This window comes from Oncorhynchus mykiss, chromosome 5, assembly GCF_013265735.2.
Source record: "Oncorhynchus mykiss isolate Arlee chromosome 5, USDA_OmykA_1.1, whole genome shotgun sequence".
Lineage (NCBI taxonomy): Eukaryota > Metazoa > Chordata > Actinopteri > Salmoniformes > Salmonidae > Oncorhynchus > Oncorhynchus mykiss.
The window spans coordinates 88,039,251-88,053,329 of NC_048569.1; the positions used below are offsets into that span (position 1 = coordinate 88,039,251).

Here is a 14,079-nt window from a genome sequence, read left to right on the forward strand (position 1 = left end):
TCCCATCTCATCCTCTCTCCCCTGTCCCCCTCTCCTTCATTCTCCCATCTCATCCTCTCTCCCCTGTCCCCCTCTCCTTCATTCTCCCATCTCCTCCTCTCTCCCCTGTCCCCCTCTCCTTAATTCTCCCATCTCATCCTCTCTCCCCTGTCCCCCTCTCCTTCATTCTCCCATCTCATCCTCTCTCCCCTGTCCCCCTCTCCTTCATTCTCCCATCTCATCCTCTCTCCCCTGTCCCCCTCTCCTTCATTCTCCCATCTCCTCCTCTCTCCCCTGTCCCCCTCTCCTTCATTCTCCCATCTCCTCCTCTCTCCCCTGTCCCCCTCTCCTTCATTCTCCCATCTCCTCTCCTCTGTTCTGTCCCCCTCTCCTTCATTCTCCCATCTCCTCCTCTCTCCCCTGTCCCCCTCTCCTTCATTCTCCCATCTCCTCCTCTCTCCCCTGTCCCCCTCTCCTTTGTTGTGGTTTTAGCTGGCGATGTGGGGCTTGGGGAGCCACTGGAAGCAGTACTGGCATCTGCTGGAGAGCTTGGTGAGCCGCCAGTGGTAATCCCTTTGGCAACCAGTCGTGCCGTTGGATTTATCTCCAACCGGTCAGCTGATGCCCTCTCTGGGGGTTAAACAAGTGGGCACAGCCTCCTTGGCCTGCTCCTATGGCGCTCTCCTTTCCTCTCTTCCAGGTTGACTACCATGCATACCTTCTAAGATCCTGGCATTTTAAAGCACCAGGCATGGCACGGGAGACCTGTGAGCCAGCACCATGAAATGCCACCCAGCTCTCATTGGCTAGGGGAAACATGCCTCCGAGGAGTGGAGAAGAAGGGACGGGAGAGATGGAGAGAGATGAGTGCAATGGAAGAGAGAGATGTAGAGGGATGACTTGAGACAGAGAAAAAGTCTCATCCCAGTCTGGCTGGTGGGTTGACACTTGGACAAGGAGATAATGTTTGATATTGTCTATGCTTTCTGGGGACCAGCATCCCTGTCATTGACCTGTGTGTGGTTAGAGCAATAACTGTATCTATGAATGGACAAAGCCATCAATCACTTGACACCATTTATTCCTAAATGAACACTAAATAGCGCATTGAAGCAAAATGTAGTGGGTTAAGATGGCGTCTCATGGAGAAAAAGATGCGCAGTTTGAGCTACTACAGGAAATTACTTTGCAGGCTAGCAATAACAGGGATGCTGGATTCCACGCTTCAAGATTGCTTCGATCACGTGGACTGGGATATGTTCCGGATAGTATCGGACAACAACATTGATGTATACACTGATTCGGTGAGCGAGGTTACTAGCAAGTGTATCAGTGCTGTTGTACCCACGGTGACTATTAAAACCTTCCCCAACCAGAAACCGTGGATTGATGGCAGCATTCTGCGCAAAACTGAAAGCGTGAACCACTGCTTTTAATCAGGGCAAGGCGACCGGAAACATGACCAAATACAAACAGTGTAGCTATTCCCTTCGCAAGGCAATCAAACAAGCTAAGCGTCAGTATAGAGACAAAGTAGAGTCGCAATTCAATGGCTCAGACATGAGACGTATGTCACAGGGTCTACAGTCAATCACGGATTACAAAAAGAAAAACAGCCCTGTCGCGGACACCAATGTCTTGCTTCCAGACAAATTAATCAACTTCTTTGCTCGCTTTGAGGACAATACAGTGCCACCGACACGGCCCGCTACCAACACCTGTGGGCTCTCCTTGACTGCGGCCAATGTGAGTAAAACATTTAAACATGTTAACCCTCGCATGGCTGCCGGCCCAGATGGCATCCCTAGCCGGGTCCTCAGAGCATGCGCAGACCAGCTGGCTGGTCAATCCCTATCCCAGTCTGCTGTTCCCACATGCTTCAAGAGGGCCACCATTATGTTCATGTTCCCAAGAGAGCTAAGGTAACTGACTATTGCCCCGTAGCACTCACTTCCGTCATCATGAAGTGCTTTGAGAGACTAGTCAAGGATCATATCACCCCCACCCTACCTGACACCCTAGACCCACTCCAATTTGCTTACTGCCCCAATAGGTCCACAGACGACGCAATCGCAATCACACTGCACTCTGCCCTAACCCATCTGGACAAGAGAAACCTACGTAAGAATGCTGTTCATCGATTACAGCTCAGCATGTAACACCATAGTGGCCTCCAAACTCGTCATTAAGCTCGAGACCCTGGGTCTCGACCCTGCACTGTCCAACTGGATCCTGGGCTTTCTGACGGGTCGCCCCCAGGTGATGAGGGTAGGAAACAACATCTCCACCCCACTGATCCTCAACACTGGGGCCCTACAAGGGTGCGTTCTCAGCCCTCTCCTGTACTCCCTGTTCACCCATGACTGCGTGGCCATGCACGCCTCCAACTCAATCATCAAGTTTGCAGACGACACTACAGTGGTAGGCTTGATTACCAACAACAACGAGACGGCCTACAGGGAGGAGGTGAGGGCCCTCGGAGTGTGGTGTCAGGAAAATAACATCACACTCAACGTCAACAAAACAAAGGAGATGATCGTGGACTTCAGGAAACAGCAGAGGGAGCACCCCCCCCCCCCCCCCCCCCCCCCCCTATCCACATCGACGGGACAGTAGTGGAGAAGGTGGAAAGTTTTAAGTTCCTCAGCGTGGTGAAGAAGGTGCAGCAGCACCTCAGGAAGCTGAAGAAATTCGGCTTGTCACCAAAAACACTCACAAACTTTTACAGATGCACAATCGAGAGCATCCTGTCGGGCTGTATCACCATCAGGTATGGCAGCTGCTCCGCCCATAACCGTAAGGCACACCAGAGGGTAGTGAGGTCTGCACAACGCATTACCGGGTGCAAACTACCTGCCCTCCAGGACACCTACACCACCCGATGTCACAGGAAGGCCAAAAAGATCATCAAGGACAACAACCACCCGAGCCACTGCCTGTTCACCCCGCTAGAAGGCGAAGTCAGTACAAGTGCATCAAAGCTGGGACCCGAGAGACTGAAAAACAGCTTCTATCTCAAGGCCATCAGACTGTTAAATAGCCATCACTAACATTGAGGGGCTGCTGCCAACATACTGACTCAAATCTCTAGCCACTTTAATAATTAAAAATTGGATGTAACAAACGTATCACTAGTCACTTATAAACAATGCCACTTTATATAATGTTTACATACCCTACATTACTCATCTCATATGTATATACTGTACTATATTCCATCTAATGCATCTTACCTATGTTGCTATGTCGGCCATCGCTCATCCATATATTTATATGTACATATTCTTATTCACTCCTTTACACTTGTGTGTATAAGCTAGTTGTTGTGAAATTGTTAGATTACTTGTTAGGTATTACTGCACGCTCAGAACTAGAAGCACAAGCATTTCACTACACTCGCATTAACATCTGCTAACCATGTGTATGTGACCAATTAAATGTGATTTGATTTGATTTAGCTCAGTGCTGCCCCCTCTTATTTAGTCACTCAAATTGAAGGCCGGCCCCGGGTACTGCAGGCTGCCATTAGCAACTAAATTATCCTTAGAACTTCTTCTATGTGTGATTTTTAAATAATCGGTTCAAGAACATACATCTGGTGTATTAGAAGCACTTATTGGTACCATGATTGTCTTCTAAACGTTTTATTTATTTACACAAAAGATTGCCATCTTTCTATTCACTATAATGAGGGAACCTGTTTTCTGCTAACAATGCCTGCAGTACCCCGGTCGGCCTTCAACTTCCGTGCTTCAAATCAAATAAAATCACATTTTATTTGTCACATGTGCCAAATACAACAGGTACTGTGAAATGCCTACTTACAAGCCCAACAATGCAGTTAAGAAAAATAACAGTTAAGAAAATATTTACCAAAATAAAACAATAAATGAGCAACAAAGAAATAGCAAAAACAAGGTCATATAAAGGGGGTACCGGTGCCGAGTCAATGTGCAGGTTAGTCGAGGTAATTGAGGTAATATGTACAGTACCAGTCAAAAGTTTGGACACACCTACTAATTCAAGGGTTTTTCTTTATTTTTTACTATTTTCTACATTGTAGAATAATAGTGAAGACATCAAAACTATGAAGTAACACATATGGACTCATGTAGTAACCAAAAAAAAGTGTTAAACAAATATAAATAGATTTTTGATTTTAGATTCTTCAAAGTAGCCACCCTTTGCCTTGATGACAGCTTTGCACAGTCTTGGCATTCTCTCAACCAGCTTCATGAGGTAGTCACCTTGAATGCATTTCAATTAACAGGTGTGCCTGGTATAGAGATCCTGGATGGCAGGAAGCTTAGCCCCAGGTTGGCCCCAGCTTGGCCCCAGTGATGTGCTTGGCCGTACACACTACCCTCTGTAGCACCTAGTGGTCGGAGGCCGAGCAGTTGCCATACCAGGCAGTGATGCAACTTGTCAGGATGCTCTCGATGGTGCAGCTGTAGGATCTGAGGATCTGAGAACCCATGCCAAATATTTTCTTGGTGTGATTGTTGGTGATGTAGACACCAAGGAACTTAAAGCTCTGTTCCACTACAGCTCCGTCGAGAATGGGAGCGTGCTCGGCCCTCCTCTTCCTGTAGTCCATGATCATCTCCTTTGTCTTGATCACGTTGAGGGAGAGGTTGTTGTCCTGACACCACACTGCCAATTCTTTGACCACCTCCCTATAAGCTGTCTCATCATTGTCAGTGATCGACAAACTTAATGATGGTGTTGGAGTCGTGCTTGGCCACGCAGTCATGGATGAACAGAGAATACAGGAGGGGACTAAGCTCGCACCCCTGAGGGGCCCCCGTGTTGAGGATCAGCGTGGCAGATGTGTTGTTGCTTACCCTTAACACCTGGGGGCGGCCCGTTAGGAAGTCCAGGATCCAGTTGCAGAGGGAGGTGTTAAGTCCCAAGGTCCTTAGCTTAGTGATGAGCTTTGAGGGCACTATGGTGTTGAACGCTGAGATGTAGTCAATGAACAGCATTCTCGGGCCTCCCGGGTGGCGCAGTGGTTAAGGGCGCTGTACTGCAGTGCCAGCTGTGCCATCAGAGTCCCTGGGTTTGCGCCCAGGCTCTGTCGTAACCGGCCGCGACCGGGAGGTCCGTGGGGCGACACACAATTGGTCGGTAGGGATCTCCTTGTCTCATCGCGCACCAGCGACTCCTGTGGCGGGCCGGGCGCAGTGCGCGCTAGCCAAGGTTGCCAGGTGCACGGTGTAGCCTCCGACACATTGGTGCGGCTCGCTTCTGGGTTGGATGCGCGCTGTGTTAAGAAGCAGTACGGCTGGTTGGGTTGTGTATCGGAGGACGCATGACATTCATCCTTCGTCTCTCCCGAGCCCGTACGGGAGTTGTAGCAATGAGACAAGACAGTAGCTACTACAACAATTGGATACCACAAAAATTGGGGAAAGGGGTCAAATTTAAAAAAAAAAAAATGAACAGCATTCTCACGTAGGTGATCATTTTGTCCAGGTGGGAAAGGGCTGTGTGGAGTGCAATTGAGATAGAGTCATCTGTGGATCTGTTGGGGCGGTATGCAAATTGGAGTTCTTGGACACAGGGACAATGGTGGTCTGCTTAAAACATGTAGGTATTACAGACTCTGTCAGGGAGAGGCTGAAAATGTCAGTGACGACACTTGCCAGTTGGTCAGCGCATGCTCGGAGTATACGTCCTGGTAATCCATCTGGCCCAAGGCCTTGTGAATGTTGACCTGTTTAAAGATCTTACTCACATCGGCTACGGCGAGCGTGATCACACAGTCATCTTGAACAGTAGGTAGTCTCATGCATGCTTCAGTGTTGTTTGCCTCGAAGCATGCATACAGAGGGGGCAGTCATTCTCCCCTGGGCTAGAGGGAACATGTCCAACACAGTATTTGCAATCGAGGGCACTGCTTTCATTTTTTTATATATTTTTTTTTATTTAAGAAACAAATAAATAAAAATGTAGCTTACAGCACCTGGTACTCCCAGGTGGGACCCTGCATAACTACTGAGATCAGATGAGATCAGGCATGTTCAGGGTGGTATGACCACAAGCTTGTTTTTTACCCCATTTTATCCCCGAATTACGACATTGGCTCATCGCTGCAACTCCCCAATGGGCTCAGAAAAGGTGAAGGTTGAGTAATGCGTCCTCCAAATCATGACCCGCCTGGCCGCGCTACTTCTTATCACACTGCTCACTTAACCGGGAAGTCAGCCACACCAATGTGTCGGAGGAAACACTGTTCGAATGACCACCAAAGTCAGCTTGCAGGCACCCAGCCCTGCCACAAGGAGTCGTTAGAGCGTGATGAGCCAATGAAAGCTCACCTGTCCAAATCCTCCCCTCCCACGGACGGCACTGGGCCAATTGTGCGCCGTCTTATATGGCTCCCAGTCACGGTTGGCTGTGACACAGCCTAGGATCGAACCCCAGGCTGCTGCGCCACTCAGGATCTTGTTTTCTGCTAACAATGCCTGCAGTAACCCAGTCTGCCTTTAACTTCCGTGCATCAATGAGAGGGGGCAGTCATTCTCCCCTGGGCTAGAGGGAACAACCCTGTATTTGTAATTGAGGGCACTGCCCTTCAAATAACAAGATCAACCCACTTCAGGACAAAAGCTATGTTTATAGATCTGTTGCAGTATTGTGACACGAGAACAGCTCATTAAAAACAAATCTCTTTTCCATCGAGTATCTCCACTAAATAGCCAATAATCCTCATATGTAGCCAAACAATGTTAGACAAGCTTGTAAATGTCACACTGTGCAGTGTTTATAGATATGTTGCAGTATTGTGACACAAGAACAGCTTATTAAAAACAAATCTCTTTTCCATCGAGTATCTCCACTAAATAGCCAATAATCCTCATCTGTAGCCAATCAACGTTAGACACGCTTGTAAATGTCACGCTGTGCAGAGGACCACAAATATTAAGAGTGCGCATTGCAGCGCTGCTACTGGCTATGACACGGGGAGACGTTAATCAATTGACCACTATAATATAACCATTCAACCAATTAGCTGCATGACAAATGTTTAATGCAGGGGTGTCAAACACAGGGGTGTTCAATCCTGCCCGCGGGTGGTTTAAGTTAAACAATAGAATGAACATAGAAATGGGAGTTATATATCTGTCATTCTCATTGAAAGCAAGACGCCGTAGACCTGTTGTTCTATGTGTTCTATTTCTATGTTTACGTTTTTGTATCTTTTACTTTCAGTTTTGTACACCATCTTTAAAACAGATGAAAATACTATATTTTTGGTTGTAGAAAATATATTTCACAGCAGTTTAGATGGTACAGTGATTCTCTACACAATGACTGCTTGTTTTGACACATAAACTGAAATTAGACAAACTATTTAGCAACCAGGAAATGGCGGAGTGATTTCTGCATATTGCACCTTTAACCCATGGGGGGTGAACAAACTCAATATACAATTACAAAAACCAAATCGAAACTGTGTAGAAATGATAATAGGACTACATGCAAACAGTTTCTTGACTGTGTCCAGCTCCCTAATAATCACCTAAATGAAAGCTAGACAGAGCATCGAAAATTCCAAAAACAATGGGAAAGGGAGATACCTAGTCAGCTATACAACTGAATGCCTTGAACTGAAATGTGTCTTCTGCATCAGAGGTGTGGGGGGCTGCCTTAATCAACATCCACATCTTCAGAGCCCAGGGAACAGTGGGTTAACTGCCTTGCTCGGGGGCAGAAGGACAGATTTTTACCTTTTCAACTAAGGGACTCAATCCAGCAACCTTTCCCTTACTGGCCCAACACTCGAACCACTAGGCTACCTGGATAGCTTTAGATAATTTTGATGGCGAAGAAATATAAACATTTTCAGTGTGTCCCTTCAAACTTCGATGAAGACCGAATGCGGCTCTCTACAAATTTAGCTTATTTGCTAATCTGACTGATTATAAAATGACAAGATCAATTGAAGTCCCAATTAAGTTAACTTTCCAGGTATCAATAATTATTTCAGACCATTATTTTTCAATAGATGGGTTAATGGTGCAATATTGCAGAAAATGCTCCACCATTTCCTGGTTGATAAAATAAAGAATAGTTTGCCTAATTTCAGTTTATGTGACAGAACAAGCAGTCATTGTGTAGAGAATCATCCAAACCACTGTGAAAAAAATTTCCATAACCAAAAATATTGTATTTTCAGCTGTTTGAAACTGGTGTACAAGACCGAAAGTAAAAGATTCAAAAACGAAACTGAAGAACGGGAAGCATAGAAATAGCACACATAGAACAACAGATCTACAGCTTCTTAGACTTCCTTTCGATGAGAGTGACAGATCTATAACTCATATTTCTATGTACATTTGGTCAGGTCCCCAAAAAGTTACATATTGCAGCTTAAATACAATGTGTCTAGGAAAACAGCCACATTCACATGCACTCAGCAGTGGCAATGTGAACTTCATATCCACATTATCCACATTACATATCCACATAAAAACTCCCAACACCTGCTCTGGTGACCGTATTTACAATGCTTATTGAAGCTCTGTGGCGCCTCTGCAATGGGGATCATATGTACAGCGCAGCAGTATTAGTTGGACAGGTGGTGTTACTTACGACAGTTTTCTTCATCGCTGTTATCAGAGCAGTCGTCGTCATCGTCACATCTCCAGAGAGTAGGTACACACCTTCCGTTCTTGCATTGAAACTGACCCGTTTCACAATCCGTATCCGTATGAGTCCCTGTAGACCGAAGAAGATAAAGACGTAAAGATAAAGACGTAAATACAACATTAAATCATGTTCAATCTTTGATATTAATGTTGCATCGATCTACAATAAAGGTTTAGAGAGTTCTGTTGATACAACGTTGAAACATGGGTTAAATGTTGGACACGAAGTGATGGTTAATTGACCCTGATACAGTACATTGTTATTAGGCTACAACACTGTATGGGGGGAAAAGAGTACCCTCTACGATGAGCAAAACATCAATTGAGAACAGAAAGGGAAAGCAAGTTGAATTAAATTGGCACTTAAAGCCTATATGGGAATTATTTAAATCTCATCGTTTCAAATTGGAATGCAAAACTACAACTGTTAGACTAACAGCCATAATTCGTTTCTTTATTTTATTGTAGCCTAACTTAAGAATGTTTTTTTGTTGTTGTGAATGTTGACAGCTGCCGTTCAACACAATGTAACGTAGGCTACAACAGCCTTATAAAGCAACTCAAATTATAATGCTGACTGAATAAAAAAATGTGAGCACCAGTGTATTGAATAAATTAGGAAATGATGGAACAACACTGCAACCCCTTCCATTCCACGTATCCCTAGGTTTTGTGAGCATGTGTATTGTGTCCCAAAGCTAGGTTACCTTCTCTTCCGTATGTCATTCAAGCACATGTTGGCTACCTCCCGCCTATTGTAATTTACCAGGCTCTCACGTCACCATAGACTGGTTTCATGTTGTGGAATAGGTAACCAACAGCAGAGCATAGGATGTGCTATAAAATAGTATTTAGTGCAGGTAAACTTATATCCACCTTCGTGATGACTATTGGTAATAGGAAGCGCATCTAGCCTATTCTACACTGGCTTTTTCAGTTCTGTCTGTAACGTCGCTTCCCCATTCGAAATGAAAAATATATCCCTCACCCGTAATCAATGAGATTGAGAAAAATGCATTCTTACCTTGGGTGGAGTGGAGCTCCAATAGTAACACATGTAGGAGCATTAGCTTCCCGACTTCTGTCCACATCTTTAAAAGAAGAGGTGATTCGTAGTTTTGTTCATTAAAAAAATACTGAACGAAGCAAACCACCTCTTCCCCTCGCTATGCAACGCCGCTCACTCGCTCTGCCTTGGCTTGGCTGATCGGCTCGAGACTCCCTGCCTCAGTAGCAATTTCAATCAATGACGTTTATGGGAGGGATTGAGCCTGCAGTAATGTAGTGAAACTGAGCACATGGAAACCATATCAGTTGGCGAACTGACCTAGCATCTTCAAAGTACAGTAATTAGGGTAGAAATAATTTCACTGAATATGTTCTCGATCTGTGTGTTTCCTGGAGATTATGTAGTCTTTTCCTATCCATCTATACTATTTGAGTAATAACCAGAATATTAGTTTTATTGAGCTGTGTGTGGCACTAGCCTACATTGATTATCTATCAGACAACTTGTGATCAATTCATATCAAACATATCTCAAATATGACAAAATATATACCGTTTTTGTTTAGATTTTTGGAATCAAGATACATCTTCCAACACTTCAATTGTGCAGATTGTATAATTTCTCTAAATCTCAATTTCTATCAAAACGTGGGTTGATGTTTCCCTAGACACTGATGTACAGTAGGGATCCGCTTGGGGCTTGACGTGACATGAATTGGAGCAGAAGGGCAAACCAAGAAGTTACACACAATCTCTATGGGGAGTCAGTCAGTGGCAAATCAACTGGAAGAAACACAGTTTATTGAGCAATTGTGGACTGACACATTTACAGTAAAACAGTCATAAATACGTGACTCACAACAAGGGGACTGCAGCCCAACATTGTCAACAACCAGACACGGTCTTGTTTGCACATTTTGACAGTTATACCTGATGAGAATTGCCCTACAATATATGCATATTGGTTTATAATGTGTGATCAGCTAGGTTTCCATCCAATTAGCGGCAGATTTGAATGGGAATACTCTAAAATCAGCATGAAGAAAACATGTTCATTTTTCCACCAGTGGTGTGTTTCTACCAAATGGACGTGTTGCTGATACTGAATCAGTGCATGATAACATAGTGCACACAACATGTACTCAGACCAGTGGCGACACGTCATTCAGGGCAGGTGGGGCAACAACTAAAAATCTGTTGTTGTTGCCTGTTGTGCATGTTATTTTGGCATTAATATGTGTCACATATCAGTTAAATAACAAAGAGAGTTGCACAGTCTATGTATAAACACCCAGTAATTTATTGGGTAAATCACCAACGTTTCGGCATCACTGTGCCTTCTTCAGGGTAATGTCATGAATGCTTCAACCAGGTTATGTAGACAAACCACTGACAATAGTGAGGGGTGTGTCATAATTTAATTAGAATGAATGAAGTGAAACTGTTAAGAAAACAATAGTTTATACCATATTTACTATATAAGGCTATTGTTATCATATGGAAACATAATTAAATAGTGTCCATAACATTAGCATCAACATGCATTATTGTTTGAATCAATATCACATACATATTCAATTGTTTCCTATTTCATAAACAAAATGTATTACATGTAATCTGTTGGTTCAACCATAATGCATAATACGCATCATCAACAGGGGAAACATATTGGGTGTAAGATGATAAGCTGTAGAAAGAATAGATCCATTTATAAGACTCGTTTATAAACGAGAGAATTGTTCATAAGAAGGGCCTGAGATCAAAGTCAATATTCAGACCACTAGGGGTCAATGTTTTTAGACAGGATACCCAGTAAGCCTCCCTTTGTAGTAGTAGGATCTCGATGTTACCTCCTCTCCTTGGTAAAGCAACATGCTCAATGCCTGTGTATTTGTAGGGAGGAGATTGGATGGTTAGCTTCAACAAAGTGAGCTGCTACTGGATAGTCAATGTTCTTACACCTGATTGAGCTGCGGGGTTCAAATTCAGTAAGTTGTAAGATGGGATCATTGGATGGACAAGTCTCTCTGCTGTAGGAAGTGTTGCAGCGCCTGCAAGCCTCCAGTGTGTGGGATGGTAGTGTACAAGCTCTCCACATCAAAAGTGGCCAGCAGGGTGCCCTCTGGTATCCTTCCTAAGCCCTCCATCAATGAAATCATGTGACTAGTGTCTTTGACATAAGACGGGAGATTCTCAACCATAGGTTTAATGTATTTTTAATTTTTAATTGAACCTTTACGTAGTGGATGTCGTCTGGAGATAGAGAGGAGGACCAAGGTGCAGCGTAGTAAATGTTCATGTCTTTTTTAATAAACAAACTGAACACTGGAACAAAACAATAAACGATGTGAACAAAACGAAACAGTACCGTGTGGTCCAAACACTCACATGGAAACAAACACCCACAAACCAAAAGTGAAACCCAGGCTACCTAAGTATGATTCTCAATCAGGGACAACAATTGACAGCTGCCTCTGATTGAGAACCATACTAGGCCGAACTCAAAAACAAACATAGACTGCCCACCCCAACTCACGCCCTGACCATACTAAAACATGCTGAATTTAGAGTATTCCCATTCAAATCTGGCGCTAATTGGATGAAAACCTAGCTGATCTTTTTCACCTGTCCTTGTGCTTGTCTCCACCCCCCTCCAAGTGTCGCTCATCTTCCCCATTATCCCCTGTGTATTTATACCTGTGTTCTCTGTTTGTCTGTTGCCAGTTCGTCTTGTTTGTCAAGTCAACCGGCATTTTGTCTCAGCTCCTTCTTTTCTCCAGTCGCTCTTTTTCTCGCCCTCCTGGTTTTGACCTCTGCCTGTCCTGACTCTGAGCCCGCCTGCCTGACCACTCTGCCTGCCCCTGACCCTGAGCCTGCCTGCCGTCCTGTACCTTTGCCCCTACTTTGGATTACCGGCCTCTGCCTGACCTGACCCTGAGCCTGACTGCCGTCCTGTACTCTGGATTATCGACCCCTGCCTGCCTTGACCTGTCGTTTGCCTGCCCCTGTTGCTGTAATAAACATGGTTACTTCTGCATTTGGGTCTTACCTGAAACGTGATAATGACGGGTTTATAAATAGAGTGTGCAACTCTATTATTTTGTATAGTTTATTTGCAGTTAGTCAGCACCTCTACATAAGATCATTTTCTCTGGGTGTGCGCTAGCTCATGTTTTTTTATTAGACAGTTTGCAAACAATGTCACTCATGGGGACACTACGTCACCGCAAAATCTACGGGTAGAGCTCGAAAATTCTAGCCCCTTGGGTGCTGCCATAGAGTTACATTAGAAGTGCCCATCCAAGAAGGCTCAAGGTCATTGGCCATAGACAAAATTACATTAAATCACGTTATCACGTCTGTCACTCATGGGGACACTACATCACCACAAAATCTACAGGTAGAGCTAAAAAAATCTTTTTTTGCATTCTTCATCTAACCATTTGTCATTGTTGTTCATTTTCTTAGGTTTTCTGTTTGACATGTTTTAGATTTGATAGGGAAGCTGAGAGGTCAAATATACGTTTTAGGTTTTCTGCTGCTGTTTACATCTTCACTATTACAGTTAAACGTTTTGTCCCTGAAGTTGTCTAAAAGGTTTTGAATTTGTTGTTGCCTAATTGTTTTTTGGTAGGTTTCCACACTACTTTACTTCCATCTATAGCATTTGTTAATATTACTCAGTTCCTTTGGCTTTGATGCCTCATGATTTAGTATTGGTCTGTACAAGTAGACTGTGATTTTGCTGTGATCGGATAGGGGTCTCAGTGGACTGACTGTGAACGCTCTGAGAAACTCTGGGTTGAGGTCAGTGATAAAGTAGTCTACAGTACTACTGCCAAGAGATGAGCTATAGGTGTACCTGTACCTACCGTAGGAGTCCCCTCAAAGCCTACCATTGACTCTGTACATACCCAGCGTGCGACAGAGCTGCAAGAGTTGTGACCCGTTTTTGTTGGTTATGTTGTCGTAGATGTGCCTAGGGGGGTATATGGGGGAGGGAATGCTGTCACCTCCAGGTAGGTGTTTGACCCGGTGTGCTGAGGGTGTCAGGTTCTTGTCCAGCTCTGGCATTTAGGTCGCCACAGACTAGTACATGTCCCTGGGCCTGGAAATGATTGATTTCCCCTACCAGGATGGAGAAGCTGTCTTCATTAAAGTATGGTGATTCTAGTGGGGGGATATAGGTGGCACACAGGAAGGCATTACTCTCTGTTGAGATCATTTCCTTTTGAATTTCTAGCCAAATGTAAAATGTTACTGTTTTGATTAATTTAATAGAGTGAGTTAGGTCTGCTCTATATCAAATTAGCATACCCCCTGAGTCCCTTCTGTGTTTCACACCTGGTAGTTTGGTGAATGGGACTATCAGCTCTCTGTAACTTAGAGGGTAACCAGTGGGTTGCCTAAATGGGCTATGGGCATGGTTGACTTGGGG

General features: G+C 44.4%; 1 protein-coding gene across 4 annotated transcripts in view; it reads right to left on the reverse strand.

The window, feature by feature from the left end:
• LOC110523029 (low-density lipoprotein receptor-related protein 8-like) overlaps positions 1–9,853 on the reverse strand; it is a 363,891-nt gene extending 354,038 nt beyond the window's left edge. For all 4 annotated transcript variants that reach the window (XM_036978658.1, XM_036978657.1, XM_036978656.1 and 1 more), the window contains exons 1-2: positions 9,658–9,853; positions 8,578–8,703 (exon numbers count right to left, since the gene is read on the reverse strand). In XM_036978658.1, coding sequence (XP_036834553.1) covers positions 8,578–8,703; positions 9,658–9,724 — 193 coding nt within the window. In that variant the 5' untranslated portion in view covers positions 9,725–9,853. The remainder of the gene's footprint in view (positions 1–8,577; positions 8,704–9,657) is intronic.
• Positions 9,854–14,079: the final 4,226 nt, after the last annotated feature.